Source organism: Pituophis catenifer, unplaced genomic scaffold (genome assembly GCF_029215685.1).
Source record: "Pituophis catenifer annectens isolate HBS135680 unplaced genomic scaffold, rPitCat1.0.hap2 SCAF_1, whole genome shotgun sequence".
NCBI classification, from domain to species: Eukaryota; Metazoa; Chordata; class Lepidosauria; order Squamata; family Colubridae; genus Pituophis; species Pituophis catenifer.
Genome location: NW_027256881.1, coordinates 10889716 through 10915172, shown reverse-complemented (window position 1 = coordinate 10915172; position 25457 = coordinate 10889716). Strand labels below are relative to the sequence as shown.

General features: G+C 45.4%; 1 protein-coding gene across 1 annotated transcript in view; it reads left to right on the top strand.

Moving 5' to 3' along the window:
* GALNT17 (polypeptide N-acetylgalactosaminyltransferase 17) overlaps window positions 1-25457 on the top strand; it is a 351458-nt gene that overhangs the window by 195287 nt on the left and 130714 nt on the right. The window contains exon 5 of the mRNA XM_070945586.1: window positions 16980-17177. Within this exon, the coding sequence (XP_070801687.1) occupies window positions 16980-17177 (198 nt within the window). The remainder of the gene's footprint in view (window positions 1-16979; window positions 17178-25457) is intronic.

Here is a 25457-nt window from a genome sequence, read left to right as displayed (position 1 = left end):
ACTAGGATCAACCTTATGTGTTTCGAATACTTGATTCCTTGAAATCCTATTGTCCTTGTTCACAGTTTGGATAAGATTCAGTTTCAGGATCACACTCGATACCTCGGACAGGGATATCGGCAGCATATAAATTTAGTAAACAAATAAAGGGTTCCATGATGAGCATCCACCCTCTCTCAATCTCTCTCAGTATCCTAAACACAGCTAGTATTCTGAGTAAGAACAAGGACCTTCAACAATAGGCAATGTTCAAGCAATGAGCCAATCCAGGAGGATGTGTCCTGCAAGACCTCCCTTTAATGGTTTGCTCATTTCTCCCTGTCTCCAAAATCAGTTTTAAGTGCTTTACAATTTACAAATGCTTCCTCCCTCCCTCCCTCCCTCCCTCCCTCCCTCCCTCCCTCCCTCCCTCCCTCCCTCCCTCCCTCCCTCCCTCCCTCCCTTCTTTCTTTCTTTCTTTCTTTCTTTCTTTCTTTCTTTCTTTCTTTCTTTCTTTCTATAACAAGGGTGGACTTTACTACTGTGAAGATATTCTTCCTAGTCGACGGGAGGAAGCTGCTGCTGTTATTGGCTATTGATCGACATATTGATTTGGTGTTTATATTTTTTGTTATACAATGAATAGTATTGAAGTATTTAAACTGCTTAGATTTTAGTTATGGGTTCGAATGAAACAACCTGTAACTCCTAGTACTGTGATGGTGAACCCATGGCACGCGTGCCAGAGGTGGCACGCAGTGCCCTCTCTGTGGGCACGCGAGGTGTCACCCCAGTTCAGCTCCGCCGTGCATGCGCGCGTGCCTCCCACTTACCAGCTAGTCTTTGGGTCTCTGCCACACATGCGCAGGGGGGCGGGGCACGCGAGGGGGACCGTGCATGCGTGCAGGGGGGGCACAAGCAGGGGCATGCACATGTGCAGGGGTGGGCAGCATGCAGGGGGACTGCACACATTGCATTTTGGGGGTTCGGGCACACATGCACGTATTCACATGCATGTGCGCGCTCACTTTGGGCACTCGGTCCGGAAAAGGTTAGCCATAATTGTTCTAGTAATTAATAGTAGAGGGCCCGTTTTGGTGTAGTGGTTAAAGGCACCAGTCTTTAGCATGCAGGAGGCTGCGAATTGTATTCTTATCTTCGACACAAAGCCAGTTTAGTGACTTGAGCCAACCCCACTCTCTCAATTATTAAAAAAAGACAACTACTTGGCAATCACTTCCAAAAATATTGCCAAGAAAATTGCTTAGAATTGTCCAGGCACTCACCAATAAGGAAGACTGATTTAAAGGCAGAACTAAATAAGTAAATAACTATTAGAAGAAATTGTGACCTGTTCTGAGCCAGGTTTTCAAACAAAACAGGATAATTGCTTGAAGCAGAGTTGAAACTTATTTGACAGCAAAACAAGACAGTTTAGCAATTGAAGCTGGCAACAAATTGAAACAAAAGTTTGGTCCACATTTATGGAAAATTCTATCTTTTTATTTTTTTGAAAAAACTTTTTTATTTTAAAACAAAAACAAACCATAAAACCATCATCATTCCAAACAATTACAGACAGTGTGTCAATCAGTTAAAATTCTTTTGTGCTTAATCCCATCTTCAGAATACCAATTTGTAACAAAAGCTTATTTCTCATAAAAAAGAACCTCACATATTTTATCTTTACATCAATTTCATGTTTCATATTTCATCTCCATATTTTGTTATCTATCCATTGATAAAACAAATCCCATATCAAATAATATTGTTTTTCTTCCTGTTCTCTGATTTCAAATGTCAATTTACTCATTTCAGCACAGTCCATAATCTTCTTAATAACTTCATCATCAGTAGGTATCTTCTCTCCTTTCTAGTTTTTAGCAAATACAATTCTAGCCGCTGTTAAAACATTCACAATTAAATATTGCAATTCTCATTGATTGTGGGTCCGGTGGTCATCTCTATGGGGCATGCTCCTCCGATGATGACGGATCAGGTCTGCAAGCTAAGAAGCTCCTCCCCTTCCTCTTGCTTCCCAGCTTTCAGACTCAATCCGATTTGGATCTAGTCATGGTTTGAGCTGCTCCATAGTTTTTTGAGTCCTGACAGTCTAAAATTCGTTTCTTGGCTAATTGGATATTCTAAAATTAATTAAAATTATTCTAAATTGTTCCTGCCTTGCTCCCCTTAGGTTGAGCACGCCAGCGCGAACGGCTTAGGCCCAAGACCGCTGAGGACCGCTCTGCGGTGGGACAGGTCCCCTTTAACAGAGGGCCTTCCCAGCAGCGCAGCATTCGCCACCAAAGCAGCCGATCTGCAGGACTTTCTTCCCCGGCCGTTTGGCTTAGCGAACGGCTGGGCGGCTCGGAGCTAATCTGCTCTGATCGGCTGCTGAGCGCCGGAAGGCGCAGGAGCCCTGGAGAGCCTTTAGGAGGACGGAAGAGCCGCGTTTCAGCGTGCGGCACGCTCCCAGGCTCCCAGGAAACCGCGTGGCAGGGCGGTTCAGCTGCATCGGCAGTGGAGAGTCTGGTGTTTCCCTGGGCTTCGCCCACACGCCGCAGGAGATTTTTGGAGGCCTCCTGTAAGGGTCCCTGGGTTCTCCTCGTGGCGGGCGCCATTTTGGGGGCTGTGATTCAGCCTTTCGCCTCGCCCGCCATTTTGAAATTCAGCTCTCATGGGGATTAGAGGCCTATCTTCCAGGATGGCATCCAGACACCCCAGGCCCAGAAAGCAGGCCTCTGTCTCTGATCAGCCTGAGGTTCAGGCAGCTATTCCAGCTAAACGAGCGAAGATATCCTCTGCTAAAGATTCTGACTCTAGATCTAAGGAGGAAATGAAGCTACACCAAGCCATTGAACGCTCTATTCAAAAGGCGCTGAAGGATGCCTCCATTAGGGAGACAGATACCTCTGCTTCTGTTCCAGTGCAGGCCTCTTCTCCTGCAAGGTCTTCTCCAGCCCATCTGTCTCAGCCTCCAACCTTATCTCCTGATGGGGATGGGATTTCCTCACAACCCCTTCAACAAGTGAATGAATCTTTATTCGGGACACAAGGGGACCCAGCTTCTGGGGCCCTTAGCCAAGGGGAGACCTTAGCTCCTCATGATCCAGATCCTCAAGGTTCAGGGGAGGAAGTCCAGGGAACCTCAATAACCCCTGAGTTAGTGGCTTTCATTCATCAGGCAATTCAGCAAGGTATTCAGGCAGATAAACAATGTAGGACTGCCACATGGGTTTCGGAATCCCCCTCGCAAATTGATGTTGAAGGTTCCTGTTTTTCTGGGGATAGGGCCCAGTTGCCCACTAGGGCCCATTCCTCAGCCTCCTCAGTGCAGGGCTCCTTGGCGGGGGAGGATTTGAAGGAAGCTGAATTATCGGAAGATGAGGATCTGTCTCCAGATCAACCTTCCTTCATTGGTCTCTTTAAGCCACAGATGTTCAGGTCCTTGTTACATAAGGCCAAGCTTACCACAGGTCTAGGATCACCCCGGCCTAATCAAGCAGGGGAAGGGACGTCAGCATCAGTGCCATTATTTGAGGAGCCCATTATTGAGTCTGAGGAGATTCCGGGCCCCAAGTTGTTTAGAGAGGTCCTCACCAAGCAATGGCTAGCTCCTTCCTTGGGGTCTAAACCCAATGCTCTGGACAAGCGCATTTATAATATGGCCCTGGAGATTTCTTCCCTCCTGCAGGTGCCGGGGATCGATGCTCCCATAGTGGCTCTTTCGGCTTCATCTTATACCACCGGTCCACCAGAAGAGAGCCTCCGGCCTGAGGACCGTCGACTGGAGCACGCACTGGTCAAGTCTCATCAAGCAGCTGCGTGGTCGGTGAAGTCTTCATTGGCGGCTTCTTTCTTCAACTGGGCCTCCATTTTGTGGCTTAAACAGCTTCAAGATCGCCTCCCTCTTTCTGACTCTCGCTCTCAACAGGACATTAACAAGGTATTGGCGGCCTTGGAATTCTCGGCTGATGCCACCCTGAATTCATCCAGGTTCTCGGCTAAGGCCATGGGAGCTTCCATTTCGGCCCATAGACTCCTTTGGCTCAGACAATGGCAGGCTGACGCCAAGTCTAAATGGCGTTTGGCTTCCTCTCCCTTTGAAGGTTCCCAATTGTTTGGGGCTCCCTTGGAACCTCTCTTAGTAGAATCCAAGGACAAGCGCAAGTATTTGCCTGCTACCTCTCGTAGGTCTGACCCTAGAGCTTTCCAGTCCTTTCGTCCCTTTCGGGGGGCAGATGGCAATTTCTCCAGCCACAGGAGTCAGAGGGTCTTCCAGTCTAGACAATCCCGTCCTTCAGACCGTCAGGGGTTCCAACCTCAGCGGGGCCAATTCAGATGCCCGTTCAGAGGGGATCGTGGGCGTTCCGCCCGCAGATCCCGCTGACGGTGCGACTGGCCTTCCCATAGGGGGCCGCCTGGCCTTCTTCACCAGCCAATGGGAGGCCCCATCTTCAGACGTTTGGGTCAGGGAGACGGTCAGGGTGGGCCTCTCCCTCGAGTTCCTCTCCAACCCCCTGACCAGATTTCTCAGATGCCCCCTCTCTCGGGATCGGGCTTACCAGCTCCTGATGGTATTGGCCATCCAAAATCTTCTCGAAATCCAGGCCATTGAGCCCGTGCCTCGGGAGCTGCACGGACAAGGCTTCTATTCCCACCTGTTCGTAGTCCAGAAGTCATCGGGGGGCTGGAGAGCGATTCTGGACCTCAAATCCCTGAACCGACGAATCGTCTATCGTCAGTTCAAGATGCAGTCCCTCACCTCCATCTTGGAAGGCATCAGACCCGGGGACTTCCTCTCATCAATAGACCTGACAGAGGCTTACCTGCACGTCCCCATTCATTTAGAGTTCAGGAAATTCCTTCGCTTCTGTTATGCGGGTCGTCATTATCAGTATTGTGCCCTCCCATTCGGCCTATCCTCGGCTCCTCGAGTTTTCACCAAAATCATGGCCGCACTAGTGGGCTACCTCCGGACTCTTCCCATAAGGATCCAGGCCTATCTGGACGATCTCCTCGTCCAGTCGACTTCGGAGGTTCTAGCGCGCCGGGACTTGGACACCACCGTCCAAGTCCTGGAGAGCCACGGGTTTTCCGTCAACATGGCCAAGAGCCAGCTGATACCCACGACCCGCATACAGCATCTGGGGGCCATTATCGACTCTGTGGAGGAAAAAGTGTATCTTTCTCAGGAGCACCTGTCCAGCCTGCGGTCTCTGGTCAGGGCAGTGTCGTTGGGGAGGCCTGTCTCCCTGGAGTCGCTGTCCCAGCTCCTGGGAAAGATGGTCTCCTGTATAGGGATCGTCCCTTGGGCGCGTCTCCACTGCAGGGACCTGCAGTGGTTTCTGCTCCCATACCAGAAACAACAGTTGGGGACATCCAGCCGCAAGGTCCTTCTTCCCCACAAGGTGCTCCTGTCCCTCCAATGGTGGTCCTCTGCAGCAGTCCTCAAGGGAAGGGAGTTCGGGGTCTCCCAATTCCTGATTCTGACAACGGATGCCAGTCTTCAGGACTGGGGGGCTCACCTGTCATCTTACATAGCCCAGGGCAGTTGGTCTCAGTCCGACTTGTCCCACAACATCAACTGGTTAGAACTCCGGGCCATCCACCTAGCCCTCCGGGTATTTCAGGACAAAGTGACGGACAAACACATATTGGTTTGGACCGACAACATAGCTGCCAAGGCGCATGTAAACCACCTAGGGGGGACCCGGTCTCGCCACCTCATGGAGGAGGCCGAGAGTCTGGGAGCCTGGGCGGAGACTCACCTGAGGTCCCTTCGAGCATCTCATATATCGGGAGTGTCGAATTCCCAAGCAGACTGGCTCAGCCGGAAGTCAGTGGACCAAGGGGAGTGGACTCTGGATCCGGAGCTGTTTCGACTGATCACCGCTCGCCTGGGCTCTCCTGTGGTGGATCTGTTTGCCACTCGAGCCAATCGTCAGACAGAGAGGTTCTTCTCTCGTTACCCGGAACAGGGGGCAGAGGCCGTGGACGCTCTCCACAGCGATTGGCCGTCCGGCCTCCTCTACGCCTTCCCGCCTCTGCCTCTCATTCCCAAAGTCGTCAGAAGGATGCTGCTGCTCCGGGCAGAGTTGCTGCTGATCGCCCCGTTCTGGCCTCGTCGGCCTTGGTTTGCGGATCTCCAAGCCCTGTCCATTCGTCATCCCTGGCATCTTCCTCGAGACAGGGTGGTTCTTCGGCAAGGACCTCTGCTTCATCCGGACCCAGTGTAGCTTCAGCTAACCACATGGCGGTTGAGCGGAGCTTGCTGAGAGCGGCCAAGGTTCCATCTAGGGTTGTCAGCACCATCCAAGCAGCCCGCCGCCCATCAACGACCCGAATTTACGACTCCACCTGGCGTTCCTTTGTCTCATGGTGCAACCGTCAATCCATAGTCCCTACGGCGGCCACCACTGTGCAGGTACTGGTCTTCCTTCAGGACGGGTTCGAAGCGGGACTGGCCCCGAACACTCTCCGCAGACAGGTCTCTGCCCTGTCCACCATTCTGTGTTGCGGTTCCAAGGGTTCCCTCTCGAGTCGGTCCCTTATCCATCTCTTTCTCAGAGGGGCTTCAAACCTTCGCCCGGGGCCAATTCATAGATACCCTTCCTGGGATTTGCCCCTAGTGCTGGACGCCCTTACCAGGGCTCCCTTTGAACCCCTTAGGACGGTAGGACTCCGCTTCCTTTCCTACAAGGTCTCCTTTTTGCTGGCCATAACATCGGCCAGGCGAATTTTGGAGTTGGCAGCACTTTCCATTAGGGCTGACCTGTGTATTTTCCATACGGATAGGGTGGTCCTTAGGTTAGACCCCTCATTCCTCCCTAAACTTAATTCCCCGTTCCACCGTTCACAGGAGCTAGTCCTTCCGAACTTTTGTCCACGTCCCAACCGGCCCTTAGAATGGGCCTGACATACTTTGGACGTACGTAGAGCACTGTGGATTTACATCCGTCGGACCTCCGACTTCAGACGGTCGGAATCCCTCCTGGTCTCCTTCCAGCCATCCTCTATGGGTCAAAAGGTCTCCTCCATCACGGTAGGACGTTGGATCAGGGCCACCATAGCCACAGCTTACGGGTCCCAGGCCTTGCCAGTTCCACCTAGGATCACAGCCCATTCCACTCGCAGTGCGGCCACTTCGGCTGCCTGGGCTACCCAAGCCTCTTTGGAGGAGATCTGCCGTGCTGCGGCCTGGTCGTCCCCTACTCCCTTCATACGTCACTATCGCCTCGACCAGTTTGCATCCGCGGATGCAGCCTTTGGACGTAGGGTTCTCCAACAGGTCCTCCAGCGGACCACCTCATCGGCCAGGGTGGCTCCCTCCCTATAGGTTCCTGCTTTGGTATGTCCCATAGAGATGACCACCGGACCCACGATCAATGAGAATGGGCTTTGACTTACCTGAAAGCCCTTTCTGATTGTGGTGGGTCCGGTGGTCAGCCCCACCCTGCAGAGGCCCAGGGCTGATTCGGTGTGGTCCTGTTTCCTTCCTTGCAGCTCACCGTGTGGGTCTGCCACAAATCGTCTCTCATCGGAAAGCTGGGAAGCAAGAGGAAGGGGAGGAGCTTCTTAGCTTGCAGACCCGATCCGTCATCATCGGAGGAGCATGCCCCATAGAGATGACCACCGGACCCACCACAATCAGAAAGGGCTTTCAGGTAAGTCAAAGCCCATTCTCTTATTATATGTCTCTGGTAAATCCCTAATAAAAATATCTCTGGTTTAAAGTCAATATGTCTCTCTATCATTTTTTCCAACCACGTGTGTATTTTAGTCCTGAAAAGTTCTATCTTTTGTTGTAGAAATGCGTGAATGTAGTCCGTTCCCACCCATCCCGAAATATGCTGGGTCCAGTAGAGAGGAAATTCTCACCCTGTAGGGTTTTGCAATCTTTTTCCTTCTGTGAGCCCAGGTGTTGACCTTAGGTGATAGATTTGAAGTTGAGGGAGGCCTATTGTGTGTGTAAAAGATTTTCAACCCTTGAGGGGATTTTAATTAAGTTGCTGGTGTTTTCCAATTTTCTAGCTAAAGGCATGCTTAGTTTCAGCCTAGGTGTCAGAAACAGTGGAAAGTCTTAAGCAACCTTTTGTTTTATTGTCTGGGGTTCACTGATGGGTCAGAGATGGCCAGGTTTATAGTGAGTGGCATGGATGGCAAGGTCGCATGGAGTTTTTTCTTCTCACATCACCTAAAGCCGTGATGGTGAACCTATGGCACGCGTGCCAGAGGTGCCACGCAGCACCCTCTCTGTGGGTATGCGAGCCGTCTCCCCAGCTCAGCTCTGCCGCGCATGTCTACATGCCTCCCGCCAGCCAGCTGGTCTTCAGGTCTCTGCCACGCATGCATGGGGGGTGGGGCACATGCACAGGAGGGCACATGCATGGGGGCATGTGGTGGGGCGCATGCGGGGGGCTCGGTGCATGCAGAGGCTGCACACTCATGCACAGGGGGGCATGGGGGTTGTGTGTGAATGCATGGGGTGGAGCGCATGCGCATGCACAGGGGCGTGTGGTGGATGGGGCACATGCACAGGGGTAATGCACGCATTGCATTTTGGGGGTGCACACACACTTTGGGCACTTGGTCCGGAAAAGGTTAACCATCACTGACCTAAAGACTTTCTTGCCAATATTCTAATTAGGTGGTTTACCAACCTGCCAAAATACCAACCATTGAAGGAAGGAGTGTAGTGTAGTAGAAGGAGAGGCAAAACCTGGGGGCAGAGTCAAAAGAGGGATTAACCTAGAATCCCTACATAGCCACAAGTGAACTAAGTCCAATTCCCTTTGATTTCCATTCACCCTTGTTTAACTCCAAGCAGGTGCTATTAGTTGAGAAGATTCTTGTCCATAGGCATGATTAGTAATAAATCAGTTTAATTGGACCTTCAGGTGTAGACCTGATCTTTCATGCCTGTCATTAATCATTATTACTCACAGTTAACACCTGCTTGGGGTTAAATAAGGGTCAAAAGTATGGGGTGGTGCACTTAGTTTGCTTGTAGCTATATAAGGATTCTAGGCTGATCACTCTTTTAACTCCTACCCTATGGTCTGCTACTCCTTCCCCTACAAAATAATTTGCATTGGCTTACATACACTCATGTTACATACAGGGACTGCAAGAAATTAAAAGACACTTGCCATAGGAAAGCTAAGGCAAATATAGATAGGTTACTAAAAAGCAGAGACATCACCCTACCAACAAAAGTGCGTATAGTCAAGGCTATGGTTTTCCCAGTTGCAATGTATGGCTGTGAAAGTTGGACCATAAGGAAGGCTGAGCGCCAAAGAATTAAGGCCTTTGAACGATGGTGCTGGAGAAGACTCCCGCGAGTCCCTTGGACTGCAAGACGATCAAACCGGTCAGTCCTAGAGGAAATCAACCCTGACAGCTCATTAGAAGGCCAGATCCTGAAGATGAAACTCAAATACTTTGGCCACTTAACGAGAAGGAAGGACTCACTGGAGAAGAGCCTAATGCTGGGAAAGATTGAGGGCAAAAGAAGAATGGGACAACAGAGAATGAGGTGGCTGGATGGATTCACCAAAGCAGTCGGCATGAGCTTAAATGGACTCCATAGGATGGTAGAGGACAGGAAGGCCTGGAGGAACGTTGTCTATGGGGTCACGATGTGTTGGACATGACTTTGCAACTAACAACAACACATACAGTCATGCAGGCATCTCTTCCTTTCTCCTGAGACCGTAATAAATGCTTTTCATTTTTATTAACGTCATTTGAAAGACATTCTGTGGCGAGGTAGCAAGACTGATGTGGATCTTACAGAGCACTCTTGATGCTTTAAAGTACAATTAGACTTCATTTTGCCATTTATTTATCTGTTACGCTTCCATCCTTCCACTCTTCCAAGAATTCAATATTTCTCCTTCTTACTTTTCCTTGTGAAGCAGCCTGGCCTGGAATAGATGGATTGGGTCTAGGTTACCCCAAAAGTTGGCTGAGTGGGGCCTTGAATTTTATTTTTGCCAACCCTACACGCAGGAGGAAACCAATTAACCATAATTATTTTTAACAAAACCACTTTAAACTCCCTCTTCTTAAAAGCTACTTTTATGCCAGAGATATCTATTGAAGAGTATCGGTAGAGTTAAATTCTATTCTGTGAAAGGGCTAAAAATTAATGGGTTTTTCCATTTCTTCCTCCTCCCCTGGTAAACTCGATTTTATTTTTTTAGAAATAAAGATCATTTCTCTTCCGCTTTCCGCTTGATATAGATGTGACAGGAGAGCCTCATACACAATTCATCCTGTGCCACAGAAAGAAGAAGCTATTGCTCCCAGGAGGAAAATTGTAGAATATCTGCAAAACAGATGGGGGGGGGGAGAGAATGGATTTCAAATGGGTTCATGGGTGTTACCTTTTGAACAATGAACCCCAAAGATACGTTTCAAAGGCATCTTTTCAACCCTGGCATCTATAGGTCGAGCTTAAATGCTCTTATCCCTCTCGGGTTGCTCATTCTTCAAAGCTGGGTGTTATATAAGCAGCAGAAAAGGCTGCTGTTTACTAAAAGGTTATCTTAAAAAGACCTTCACCAGAGGAGGTATTAAGCAGTTATCTCTGCTTTTGACTAGGCTGAGAGCCTGTTGTTTAAGAAAGCAGGTTGGTACCAGGATCACATTATGTGGATGAATTCATAGCATTAACTCTTCTTTCAGTCAAACTCATGCCAGTTCCAAGTAATGCACCCACCACAAATCGAACTCTGAGGCATTTCGTTTCCTCAAAGAACAAATATTTAGATACATCATCTTGGCATGAGCTGGTGGAAAGCCAGTACTGAAAGTTCCCGCACTTTCCACCCCAGTATAAGTAGGAGTTTCTCAATTTTCCAAAACAATCTGTCACATTGTCCAACCAAGATGAGAGATGGTTGCTTGGTGACTTCTCCTCTGGCCAGCCAGACGTTGCAATGTACTTGACTCATTGACTATCCTGTTTCCCTGAAAATAAGACATCCCCTGATAATAAGCCCAATTAGGCTTTTGAGTGCATGTACTAATATAAGCCCCCCCCCGAAAATAAGCCCTCCCTGGAAATATTTAAATGCAGAGCTGGAAATCAGGTAAGACTGCAAGAGGAGCCCCATCTTGCTCCACGTGCCCCAAAATAATAAGACCTCCCCGAAAATAAGGCCAAGCGCTTATTTTGGGGTTCAAAAAAATATAAGACAGGGTCTTATTTTTGGCGAAACATGGTAGCTATGTTGTTTTGGCTGAAGACTCCATCCTCCTCAGCTCTCCCCACTTCAATCAGCTCCAAACTGTGTCAAACTGAATTCATGTCAGAGTAACCAAAGATATAAACAATCCAACATCTCACATTCTGGGCAGCCCCCATATCCTCAATTTACAATCCTTCATTTAGTGACCATTCAAAGTTACAACATCATTGAAAAATGTAATTTATGATCGTTTTTCATACTTACAACCTTTGCAGCATCCCCATAGTTCATCATCATCTTTTAATGACCCCATAATCCCTTGCAGGGTGGAGCCTGGGCAACTGAATGGAGCTGAGTGTTTACTGGTTGGATGACCTTCCTGTCGCCAATGCAGAGTTGTATTCAGCAAATATATTCTCATCGTGCCCAGAGAGAAATATCTGCCTCTACCTAGGATTGAACTCACAGCCTCCTGATTGTAAGGTGAAAGCTCTACCTCTAGGCCACCGCACCACTCAGCATCCCCATAGTTAAGTGATCAAAATTCAAATACTTGATAACTGACTCATATTTATGACGGTTGCAGTGTCCTGGGGTCATGTGATCATCTTTTGCAACTTTCTGACCATCAAAATCAGCCAGGAAGCCGGATTCACTTAACAACTGCATTACTAACTTAACAGCCATAGCGGTTTGCTTAACAACTTCAGCAAGAAAAATTGTAAAATGGGGCAAAACTCATCTAACAGCTGTCTTGTTTAACAAAAGAAATTTTGGGCTCAGTTGTGGTCATACGTTGAGGACCACCTGTACTGAAATGCACTCTACATAGGGTTAGCCTTGAAAGAATATTTGTTGCAGTCCGCCAGCAGCCTGCGGAGCTGGCAGCAGAGTCAGACAGTGATGAGGCTGAGGAAGAAAATGGGCCAGTCCTGGAGACTGGGGAAGGCCCAGATGAGGGCTCTGCGTCAGAGGCAGAGATGGGGCCAGGGCCATCGGGGAGTGATATGCGGACTTTGGAGCTGACAGTAGAGAGGCAGAGGAACAGGAGGAGCCTTTCCTAGTGCACGTTTGAGAAGAGCTGCCAGATGGCAGGAGCAGCTAAAGCAGAGAGGACGACTCGGGAGTAGGGCCAAGAGATGATTGGCCCCTCCCATAAGGCTTAAAAGACCAGCAACAGTTCTTGGCCTCTTTGCCGGAAAACAATGTTGAGAGAATTTTTCTTGTTTCACTGTATTCATTTCTTGTCGGTGTCTTCTGCTTCTGAACTTTTGCCAAGAAAAGCCTTTGGCAGTTTGCCTAATTATACCAAGGTCGGTGATAAACTGAGGAATGGTGTTTTGAAGAATTGGTTTTAATTTAGTTTGGACTATGCTGAGAATGAGTTAATTCTCAGCTGTTCTAATAAAGTCTGTTTGTTTTCAAACTGTTTGCATTTAATACTAACTACTTGGGCCTGGGTCACAACAATATTCAGAAGCTGCAGCTGGTGCAGAATGAGGTGGCATAAGCAGTTTGGGTGCCCCTAGGGTTGCATATTTATTTATTTATTTATTTATTTAAATTTGATTTATATGCCGCCCTTCTCCGAAGACTCAGGGCGGCTTACAATGTGCTCAGCAATAGCCTTCATCCTTTTGTATATTTATACAAAGTCAGCTTATTGCCCCCACAAACTGGGTCCTCATTTCACCTACCTTAGAAAGGATGGAAGGCTGAGTCAACCTTGAGCCTTAGCGAGATTCGAACCCTGCAGTAATTGCAGGCAGCTGGTCTTAAGCAGCTTAATAACAGGGTGCCTTGTATATGTAACACCTTTGGAACATTGAGTGCCAATTTGCTTATGGGTGCAATTTAAGGTATTGGTCACGCTTTTAAAGTCCTTTATGGCATGGGACCAGGTTATCTAAGGAACCCTCTCATCCCATTTTTTAAAAAATTATTATTATTTTATTTTATATGAATCCCATCTTTGTTATTTTTTCAAATAACTCAAGGCTGGGAACATACCCAACACACCTTCCTCCTCCTCCTATATTCTGCACAGCAAGAACCATTTGAGGTGGGTTGGGCTGAGAGAGAGTGACCGGCCCAAAGTCACCCAGCCGGCTTTCATGCCTAAAGAGGGATTAGAACCAGGGGTGAAATCCAGCAGGTTCTGACAGGTTCTGGAGAATCGGTAGCGGAAATTTTGAGTAGTTCGGAGAACCGGCAAATACCACCTCTGGCTGGCCCCAGAGTGGGGTGGGAATGGAGATTTTGCAATATCCTTCCCCTAGGAGTGGGCAGGAAATGGGGATTTTGCAGTATCCTTCCCCTGGAGTGGGGTGGCAATTGAGATTTTGCAGTATCCTTCCCCTGCCATGCCCACCAAGCCACACCACACCCACCAAGCCACGCCCACAGAACCGGTAGTAAAAAAAATTGGATTTCACCACTGATTAGAACTCACAGTCTCCTGATGATTGGCCCAAAGTTACCAGTCAGCTTTCATGCCGTAGGCAGGACTAGAACTCACAGTCTCCTGGTGATTGGCCCAAAGTTACCAGCCAGCTTTCATGCCTAAGGAGGGGTTAGAACTCACAGTCTTCTGGTGACTGGCCCAAAATCACCAGCCAGCTTTCATGCTGAAGGTGGAACTAGAACTTACAGTCTCCTGGGAATTGGCCCAAAGTCACCATCTAGCTTTCATGCTGAAGGCAGGACTAGAATTCATAGTCTCCTGGTGATTGGCCCAAAGTCACCAGCCAGCTTCTATGGCTAAGGCAATTTCATCTACCCATCGTACCTCAACAGGCAGGGAGGGCACATTACAGAGCCCATTGGTTAAAGAACTTTGATTGGTGGGGTCTAGGAAGAAAGATTTCTTTCTGATGCACAGTGACTTGCTTTCTGCTTGTCCCCAGAGGCAAAAGGCTCTCACCATCCTGGGCTTCTGGAAGAGCATTAAGTCCTGGCTCTGCTGACTGGCCTCAGAATCCCAGAATGCTTTGCACCCCTGGGGTTGGTTGGAGGGCCGAACAGGCTCCTTCTGGCTTTTAACTTTACAATTTTCCCTTTTAACTTTGTTTTAATCAAGCTTTTAACATGTTTTTTTAACAATAGCATTTATCTCATTTTACTGTTTTATCTGCAAATTGCCCAGAGGCACGCAAGTGTGATGGGTGGTATAAAAATTTGGAAAATAAATAAATAAATAAATAAATAAATAAATAAATAAATAAATAAATAAATAAATAATAAAAAGATGGAGACACATTGAATTTAGGCACAGGCAGACTTTTGACCAAAGAAGGTGGGATTGTGGGAGGTGATAGAGAAGCACAATAGCAATAGCACTTAGATTTATATACCGCTTTACAGTGCTTTATAGCCCTCTCTAAGCAGTTTACAGAGTCAGCATATTGCCCCCAACAATTTGGGTCCTCATTTTACCCACCTCGGAAGGATGGAAGGCGGAGTCAACCTTGAGCCAGGTGAGATTTGAACTGCCAAATTGCAGGAAGCTGGCAGTCAGCAGAAGTAGCCTGCAGTACTGCACTCTAACCACTCCACCAGCATGGCTCAATGGACAGAGATTGAGCACAATGGATAGAGATAAGTGTGTTACTCACATAATCTTGCTGGCGCAGTGGTTAAAGTGCAGTATTGCGGGCAAACTCTGCCCACAGCCTGGAGTTCGATCCTAACCAGATCAAGGTTGACTCTGCCTTCCATCCTTCCGAGCTCAGTAAAATGCAATATGCAGTAAATTGCAATATGCACTATGCAAATAATGCTTCTACATTTTAAATCACTCAGAGAGTGCTGTAAAGCACTATGGGGTGGTATATAACCCTAAATTGCTATGCTATTGCTATCCTATTGCTATAACAATGCTGCAAATTTCTTTCTTTTTTGAGGGAAATGTTTCTTCCCCCTTCTAAGACAAGCAAATGAAGCATTGTATTGCCACATTTGGAAGCTGGCATGTTAGAGATTCAAAGAGAAACTCCTAATCTCGTATTATACTTGATTCTGATGGGAATATAAAGGGACCGTGATTAGTGTTTGCATTTAAATCTCAGGAGAAGCCTCCAAATTTGGAAAGCTTGCATGACATTGGAACTGTGTCACTCGCAGTGCTAATTTCTCATTCAGGTGATGTTTTAGTCAACCTGCGTCAGAAGTGGGAATACAGATTGGCAAATGTACAGTTAATTTCTTACCAGGTCTACTGAAAGGCAAGCCCTACAGAGTTTAAATGGAAACTTACCTTCAGGCATCTACCTCGGATTGCAGCCTAAAGTCCCCGTTGATGGATTCAATTGATCTCCCTCCCTTCCACAATCTTTGTTGTCAGCCTGTGTGAAATCTTTCCTGCATTTTGAATGGGGATAAGGAAAGATGTACTTGAATAACCTTGAGATAGCTGCCTTACCGTCGCGTGCTCTTTTCACAAGATGTTTAAGGCAAAGTTCCTTGATGCTGTCTAAGCCGGTGCAATTGTTAAAGGATTTATTGACTTAACATAAGCCAAGACTGAATAAATATCCATATACTGTTTTCTTGAGTGGTTTATTTTATTGGGCTTTAACTCCATTTTATTATTATAAAGGCCAGTGATTTCCATGCACAAAGCTCTCAGCATCCCCATTAAAGATTCTTGCTTTCTATCTTTGGGAAATATATTGAAATAGGTAAAGGTTCTCCCTGCACATATGTGCTAGTCGTTCCCGACTCTAGGGGGCGGTGCTCATCTCCGTTTCAAAGACAGCGCTGTCCGAAGACGTCTCTGTGATCAGCATGACTCAATGCCAGAGGCGCACGGAACGCTGTTACCTTCCCACCAAAGGTGGTCCCTATTTTTCTACTTGCATTTTTTACGTGCTTTCGGACTGCTAGGTTGGCAGAAGCTGGGACAAGTAACGGGAGCTCACCCTGTTACACGGCACTCAGGGTTCGAACCGCTGAACTGCCAACCTTTCAATCGACAAGCTCAGCGTCTTACCCACTAAGCCACTGCGTCCCTTCCATATTGAAATAACCAATAGTTAAATGTTATAGTAGAAGCTGGATCCTGATTTCAGTCCCTAGTTTCTTCCACTCAGGAATGGAATAGAATAGAGGGACAATGAGGTCTAATGGTTAAGGTGCTGGAATAAGATAGAGAAGAGCCAGGTTCAGGTCTACCCTCAACACGGGTATCTTTGGATGAGTCCCTCTCCCTCAATCCAATGCTCTGCATTGTTGCTGTGAGCATACAATGAATGAAGATATTTGAAAGTTGCATTAGGACTCCAATGAAAAGTTAGGATATAAATTATTGTTGTTGTTGTTGTTGATGATGATGATGATTTTGATGATGATGATGATGATGATGATGATGATAGAAAAGAAAGCAAAAATAATAGCAATAGTAATAGGCTTCTTGGGTGCAATTCCAAAACAACTGGAGCACCACTTGAACGCTATTGGCATTGACAAAAACATCATCAGTCAATTGCAGAAGGCAGCTTTACTTGGAACAGCTTACATCTGTGATGTACCGTTAACAACATCAGCTACCTATCTCAAATCCTTGGGAACTTGATAGGTGGATTAAAAATACCAAATTCAGTCTCAACATCTGGCTAACTGTGCGACCAACCATAATAGTATAGAATGTATGGTATTAGGTAGGTAGGTGGAGTAGAATTTTGATTCCTGATAAAAAAGATTGTACATACCACAATGATGAAAACCAATCTAATCAATGGTGTGCTTCTTGGAATGTAATTGCCTAGCATCTTTCCAAACTAATGGTTTGGTTTTCTCTTCCAGGGCAGAGCCAGTTCTTTCAAGAATCCAGGAGAACCGGAAAAGGGTCATCCTCCCATCAATTGACAATATCAAGCAGGACACCTTTGAGGTGCAGCGCTATGAAAATTCAGCCCACGGATACAGCTGGGAGCTGTGGTGCATGTATATTAGTCCGCCAAAGGATTGGTGGGACGCAGGAGATCCTTCCTTACCTATCAGGTTGGTTCTGAATTGCAAGTTGTTAAGGTATTCACAGTGTTTTCTTTTTCAGAGTGGAATATAATATCACATAAATCAACATCTTAACCTGATGTTAGTATTAGAACTTGGCCAATTTATCATATTAAAAGCTTCTCCTTCTGAACCAAACTCTGAGTGAGCAGAATTTTGAACTGTTGACTGGAAACAAACAAACGAAAATATCTAGAAGAGACACCAGTTTTTCTTTTCTTAATTGTTCTTATTGCATTTATTGGATGGCTTTTCTTATAAAAGGGGTGAGCAACATGGTGTTGGTTCTAAGTAGACTTTAGGTAAAGGTAAAGGTTCCCTTTGCACATATGTACTAGTCGTTCCCGACTCTAGGTGGTGCTCATCTTTGTTTCAAAGCCGAAGAGCCAGCGCTGTCTGAAGATGTCTCCGTGGTCATGTGGCCGGCATGACTAAATGCCAAAGGTGCACGGAATACTGTTACCTTCCCACCAAAAGTGGTCCCTATTTTTCTACTGGCATTTTTTACGTGCTTTCAAACTGCTAGGTTGGCAGAAGCTGGGACAACTAACGGGAGCTCACCCCATTACGCGACACTAGGGATTCAAACTGCTGAACTGCCACCGCTCAGTATAGACTTTATGTCCCCACTAATCATCAAAACTACCTCTTCCTCCTTGTCTTTAAGCCTACTTAATTTTTTTTTAAACCCAAATCTTAGCTTAGAAGCTAATTGGATCACTTTTAACTCTACAATATTCTCCCATTTTTTGTCTGATTTTTCTCCAACATAAAAAGAAAAAGAAATTAATTACAAGAATGCCTCTAGAGACCCTACATACTCCCATAGATATATTTAAAAAATAGAAGATGGTGGGCAACTGAGGCCTATGATGGGAAAGTATTCCCACTTTTCCCCAGAAAGCAGACCAAACAAACAGGGAATCAAAGAAGCATCATGGAAGGCTAGAAATAAAGACAGAAAACCAACCATCACCATGTTGTATTTTAAGAAATGATGTTCCATGCCTCCTTACAAATCACCATTGCAGGTGATGTGTCATAGTGTTTGTGGATTTCTCTCAAAATTCTCAAGATACACAGCAGTCCAAAAAGATTGTCTATATCTTGCCTTTTTGTTTTCGCTTAACAACCCTGTTATCCCTTGCATCGAGGTGGCACTGGGGTGACTGAATGGAGCTGAGCATTTACTGGCAGGATGCCCTTCCTGACACCTACATGGAGCTCACAGCAGATATTTTCTCTTTGTGCCCAGAGAGAGAAGTATGTGCCACTACCTAGGATAGAACTCACAGCCTTTTGATTGTTAGGCAAGAGCTCCATCTCTAGGCCACCATACCACACCACTCTTTCTCATTCCTGTTGAATTCTTATTCATTTATTAATATACATATACTATATATATGTGTGTGTGTGTTTTCTGAGGTTTTTGTGGGTGTTTGTATGTAGGTCTTTGGTTATTCGGGTTTTCTCCCACGTGAAATTGGAAGTGTCTTGGCGACGTTTCGATGAAGTCTCATTTGTCATCTTCAGGCTGGTGTTTTCGGCTTCGTGCTTCTGGGAGCAATGTGTGATCACAGCTGTTTCTTCCTTTTAACTGCCAGTGGGGGTGTGAACTGATTGGGTGGGAGCTTGGCTGTGTTCTGATTGGGTGGAGGTGTGTTCTGATAGGTTGGGGGCTTGGCTGTGCTCTGATTGGATGGGGTGTGTTCTGTTTGGGTGGGGGCTTGGTTGTGCTCGGGTTAGTCTGAGTTGCAGGGGGATTTGAGCTGGTGAGCTGCGTTGCTGTTGTTTAGCTTCACGTTCGTGGTTGTGCCACATCTTCATGGTGGGTGTCAGTTTGCTTCATGTATGGATTGGAGAGGTTTAAAGTGGCTAATAATGCAGCTGTGGTCTGGCTTCTGGTTTGTGGTCATGCCTCATCATCGGTGTGGGTTTGCTTTTTGCGTGGATGTGTGGTGGTGACATCCTGTGTGGTTTTCGTGAGTGTGGGTCTGGTGTCATTCTTTGTGTTAGGAACTCGTTTGTCAATAAGGGTGGGTTTCCAAATGGCTGGTAGGCGGGAGGTATCATCTCCTTTATTCATGCTGTGTGGGTGTTTTTCTATCTCGATGGCTTCTCTGATTATTCTGTTGTTAAAGTGTTCAGTTTTGGCGATAGTTCTGGTCTTTTTAAAGTCAATTTCATGTCCTGTGGCTTTAAGGTGTTGGACCAGGGAAGAAGTTGGATCCTCTTTTTTGACTGAGTTCTTGTGTTCTTCAATCCGTGCACTTATTCTTCTGTTGGTTTGTCCGATGTATGTGGTGGGGCAGGCGGTGCATGGGATTTCATATACTCCTTGATTTTCTAAATCAATTTTGTCTTTGGAGTTTCTTAGGATGGTGGATATTTTTTTTTTCTCCACAAACCGAAAAATATCCACCATCCTAAGAAACCCCAAACAATATCAATATAAATCGTAAGGATACAAGCAACAAAATTAGTCATGCAGTCATAAGTGGGAGGAGATGGGTGGTGGGAACGATGAGAAGATTAATAGTAGTGCAGACTTAGTAAATAGTTTGACAGTGTTGAGGGAATTATTTGTTTAGCAGAGTGATGGCATTCGGGGAAAAACTGTTCTTGTATCTAGTTGTTCTGGTGTACAGAGCTCTATAGAGTCGTTTTGAGGGTAGGAGTTGAAACAATTTATGTCCAGGATGCGAGGGGTCTGTAAATATTTTCACAGCCCTCTTTTTGACTTGTGAGGTATACAGGTCCTCAATGGAAGGCAGGCTGGTAGCAATTATTTTTTCTGCAGTTCTAATTATCCTCTGAAGCCTATGTCTGTCTTGTTGGGTTACAGAGCCAAACCAGACAGTTATAGAGGTACAGATGACAGACTCAATAATTCCTCTGTAGAACTGGATCAGCAGCTCCTTGGGCAGTTTGAACTTTCTGAGTTGGCGCAGAAAGAACATTCTTTGTTTGTGCTTTTTTGATGACGTTTTTGATGTTAGCTGTCCATTTTAGATCTTGAGATATGGTAGAACCTAGAAATTTGAAGGTCTCTACTGTTGATACTGTGTTATCTAGTATTGTGAGAGGTGGAAGTATGGAAGGGTTTCTCCTAAAGTCTACCACCATTTCTACAGTTTTGAGTCTGTTCAGTTCCAGATTGTTCCAGTCGCACCATGAGGCTAGTTGTTCAACCTCCCATCTATATGCGTATCCATAATTGTCTTGAATGAGACCGATCACTGTTATGTCATCTGCGAACTTCAGTAGTTTAACAGATGGATCATTAGAGATGCAGTCATTGGTATACAGAGAGAAGAGAAGTGGGGAGAGCACACAGCCTTGTGGGGGAGGACCCGTGTACTAATTGAACAGGTATCTGATGCGATTCTGCTTAGCTTCACCTGCTGCTTATTTTGTAGTTGCTGTTTTTCTCTGGTCCTTTATGTCATATGCCTTTTCTATAAGATTAAAAAGAAAAATAGAAAGTTGGGAACCATTTTATGCCTGAAAAAGAGATTGGCAAACCACTCTGTGCTGTTACTAATAAAACCACATAGGGTTAATGGGCAGAAATAATACTTTTAGGGATTGAAGGAAGAGCTGCAACCAAGACAATGGATAGAGGAAAAAAATTTAAGTCCGAGGCAGAAATGTAATTTGAGAAAATGTTTCAAGGTTGACCTTCCCTAGTTCCCTTGTAGATAAAGGGATGGAGAGTGGGAAGATGTGCATTCAGACTTGCAAGGTTCTATTACTGCAATTTTATAATAAAAGTAGCATTAACATTCATAACTTTAGTTTCCTTGTCTGGTTGACCTTGAAAGGTTGCCATCAGAAGCTGAACGTAAATTAGCAGCATAACAGAATAGCAATAGCACTTAGACTTATATACTGCTTCACAGTGCTCTACACCAGTGGTGGGTTGCCCCCGGTTCAGACCGGTTTTATAGAACCGGTAGTAAAACCGGCGGGAAGCCCACTGACCCCAACATCATGAGGAAGCTTCTGTGCGCGCAGCCCCGTTGCGAACTGGTAGTAAAGGTAAGTAGAACCCATCCCTGCTTTACAGCCCTCTCTAAGAGGTTTACAGAGTCAGCATATTGCCCCCAACAATCTGGGTCCTCGTTTTACTGATCTCGGAAGGATGGAAGGCTACGTCAACCTTGAGCTGGTGAGACCCAAATTGCCAAACTGCTGGCAGGCAGCAGGCAGCAGAAGTAGCCTGCAGTACTGGATTCTAACCCCTGCACCACCACAGCTAACACAGCTGGAAGAGACCTTGGAGATCTTCTAGTCCAACCCTCTGCTCAGACAGGAAACCATACATTTCCGACAAATGATTGTCCAATCTCTTCTTAAAAACTTCCAGTGTTGGAGCACCCACAACTTCACTGATTAAATTGTTCTGTCAGGAAACTTCTCCTTCCATTTAGGTTGCTTCTTTCCTTGATTAGTTTCCATCCACTGCTTCTTGTCCTGCCTTCAAGTGCTTTGGAGAATAGGTTGACTCCCTCTTCTTTATGGCAACCCTTTAAATATTGGAACAGTGTTACCATGTCATCCCTAGTCCTTTTTTTCTTAAACTAGACACACCCAATTTCAGGAACCATTCTTTATAGGTTTAATGTCCAGTCCACTGATCATCTTTGTTGAACTTCTAGAGTCTCAACACCTTTTTTTACATCATTACATCTTGTTTACCCGAAGGAAACTTTGCTTTTAAGCGACATTCTACATCTGCTCCTAAAGATTGATGTTGGGCACCTCATTTCTAAGTAGACCATCATTTTCCTGTCCTCTAATTTCCACCTACAAAATCTTTAACACCTGTGCCAATAAATGCCACAGCACAGGAACAATACACAAATGTAGAAAAAGACATTACTGATCATTGCCTTGTGCAAATTGTTGCAAAGATGTCCAACTTGACCTGAAGTGACCTCCAAAAAAGTCACTGGAACTAGATCAGAAGACCGGTAGAACTATCATCAAAGTGCAGGAAGAGAGATGAAATAAAATCTATGAAGCCATAGCTTGGAAGGAGACAAGATAATATCACAGAGCAGAATTGGGTTTTTCAGTCTGAATCGTCATAGTGGAAAATAGAAGAATAACTCCCCAGACAGGCATGGTATATTTGAAAGACATTCCATCTGCTTGCTGTCCGTACAGTCTGCTCTCTTTGAGTGAAGGAACAGACAGCCTCGCTCTCTCTCTCTCCTGGGGCAAATTGCCCAGAATCAAATGAAACAGTAATACTTCACGAAAAAAGTGAACTTGAGGTGGGGGTTGGAGAACGACTTACTTGATCCCTGGGATAAAAATAACTAGATTTGAAAGTGGGATAATAAGTTCTGATCAGGGAAGAAAACCAAAAGGACTTAGAGACCATCAGTATGAAACTTGCTTATCCGCTGATTTGCAAAGTTGGAAGAAAACTCAAAGATCACCAGATCTTGCTTTGTTAAAATGATAGGTGACCATCCATTCCATGCTTAATGATATTGAACATGTAGGGGAAGGAGTAGCAGAATCAAGGGACAGTGTCAAACGAGGGATCAGCCTAGAATCCTTACACAGCCACAAGTGAAAGAGATCCAACTGTCCTTGAATTCTATTGACCCTTATCTAACTGAGAGGGATCTTGAAGTCCTAGTGGATAACCATTTAAATATGAGCCAACAGTGTGCAGCAGCTGCCAAAAAAGCCAACACAGTTCTAGGCTGCATAAACAGAGGGATAGAATCAAGATCACGTGAAGTGTTAATACTACTTTATAATGCCTTGGTAAGGCCACACTTGGAATACTGCATTCAATTTTGGTTGCCATGATGTAAAAAATATGTTGAGAAAGAGTGCAGAGAAAAGCAACGAAGCTGATTAGGGGACTGGAGGCTAAAACATATGAAGAACGGTTGCAGGAACTGGGTATGTCTAGTCTAATGAAAAGAAGGACTAGGGGAGACATGATAGCAATGTTCCAATATCTCAGGGGCTGCCACAAAGAAGAGGGAGTCAGGCTATTCTCCAAAGCACCTGAGGGTGGAGCAAGAAGCAATGGGTGGAAACTAATAAGGAGAGAAGCAACTTAGAACTAAGGAGAAATTTCCTGACAGTTAGAACAGTTAATCAGTGAAACAACTTGCCTCCAGAAGTTGTAAATGTTCCAACACTGGAAGTTTTTAAGAAGATGTTGGATAACCATTTGTCTGAAGTGGTGTAGGGTTTCCTGCCTAAGCAGGGGGTTGGATTAGAAGACCTCCAAGATCCCTTCCAACTCTGTTATTCTATTCTATTCTATTCTATTCTATTCTATTCTATTCTATTCTATTCTATTCTATTCTATTCTATTCCATTCCATTCCATTCCATTCCATTCCATTCCATTCTAACTCAAGCAGGTGCTAACTGTTACTTGAGAATATTCCTGTGCATAGGCATGAGTAGCCACAAATCAATTTAACTGGACCTTCACATTGACAAAATGGAGGCTTAATGATCTTCAATAGAGAGTCCACAATCACGCAAAGATGGCAGCTGCCCACCTGCTTATAGCCTAAAACAATTCTGCTGTTGAAGCCAATCTTTTTCTTGTAATCAAAACCCACTAACATCTGAAACAGTGGGTGACCAATTATCTAACCTTTTTAAGCCATTGGCTTCTTAAAGACATCTTTGAAAAGTTCTTCACCATTGTTTCTGGTTTTCATCACCCTGAGTAGTTGAGCTTCACCCTAAAATTTGGCTAGCCTGTTACTTAGTTTATGGCTCCAAATGGAATGGTGTCACAAGGGAGTTAAGACAGATTTACAAGGCCAAATTTATGGAGACATTGATGGCTACCAGACATGCAGACTATACATTATCTCCAATAATAGAGACACCGTGTCTGCTAATACCAGATTTCTTTCTTTCTTTCTTTGATTTTATTTTTTAAAAAAATCCCATTTTTATTATTTTATAAGTAACTCAAGGCAGGGAACATACATATTGCTCTTTCCTTATGTGGGTTGAACCGAGAGAAAAGGACTGGCCCAAAGACACCCAGTTGGCTTTCGTACCTAAGGTTAGATTAGAACTCAGAGCCTCCTGGTTTCTAGTCTTGGAGCTTAACCACTATTCTGAAGCTGAAGAAGGGAGTGTTTTTGTCTTGATGCCCTGCCTGGGGTTTGTCCAGAAACATTTAGGAATCTGGATAGTAGATTAGATTATTTTTTAGATTATACTGGCCTGTTATCTAGCAATTTATATTATTTCATTAAGTGTTTGTTTAAAGTTTTAACAAATATCTGGGTTCCAGATAAAATATATTCACCTATAAGTCTTTCCAAGGGGTGATAGATAGAAGGTTTATAAATAAATTATCAGCACACAAATATGAAGCTAAAAATTAAAATATTTCCTTTGTAGGGCCAGTTGGGGCAGGAATCTTGTTGGAGATCAAGAGAGAAGTCCATGGAGACATTGGTAGTTGCCAGCTTTATGATGGGAAGGTGCAAAAATAAGACAAGTGACACCAAAGGGAGCAATCCCCCCTTCTAATCTTAGCATCCTTTCCTCCTGAATTATGCCACTGCATATAACTGTCTGGAAAAAAAAAAAGGGCTCATAATTCATGTATGTAAAGGGGCTATGGGAGAAAAGCCAGATTGCAATCAATATTACACAAGTCCTGGCATACAAATATCGAAACTCAGAAAGCAGATGCTTGGCCAGAGTTTTACTAGTCTCAGAATGACTTGTTCCAACTGAGCCTGGAAGGGTTTGCGAACATCAAAGCCAAAAGAAAAGGGAGAAAGGAGGAAGAATCTGGATGAAATAAGAAAATGTGTTAATCATATTGCCATCTACATGTGTGCAGTTCTGGTATTAGAATGGGGAGGGAGGGGAGGTAGAAGTGAATAGCCCTTAAGGCTTCCATTCAGTTGAACTTTGTGCTTGGTTTTTTAAAAAAAGGACATACACAAGACAGGACAATATTCACTGTTCTATAACAATGATGGCAAACCTTTTCGGCACCGAGTGCTGAAAAAGGAGCACGCCAGTGGTGGGTTTCAAAATTTTTTACTACCTGTTCTGTGGGCGTGGCATGGCTTGGTGGGCATGGCTTGATGAGCGTGGCAGGGGAAAGATACTGTAAAATATCCATTTCCTCCTGATCCAAACAATGTCGGCTGATGGCCCCCAGGAGGAGAGAGTTCTCTGTGGGAGCCCCGACCGTCTGGAATGGATTGCCCACTGAGCTCAGGACAGCCACCGGCCTTCTTTC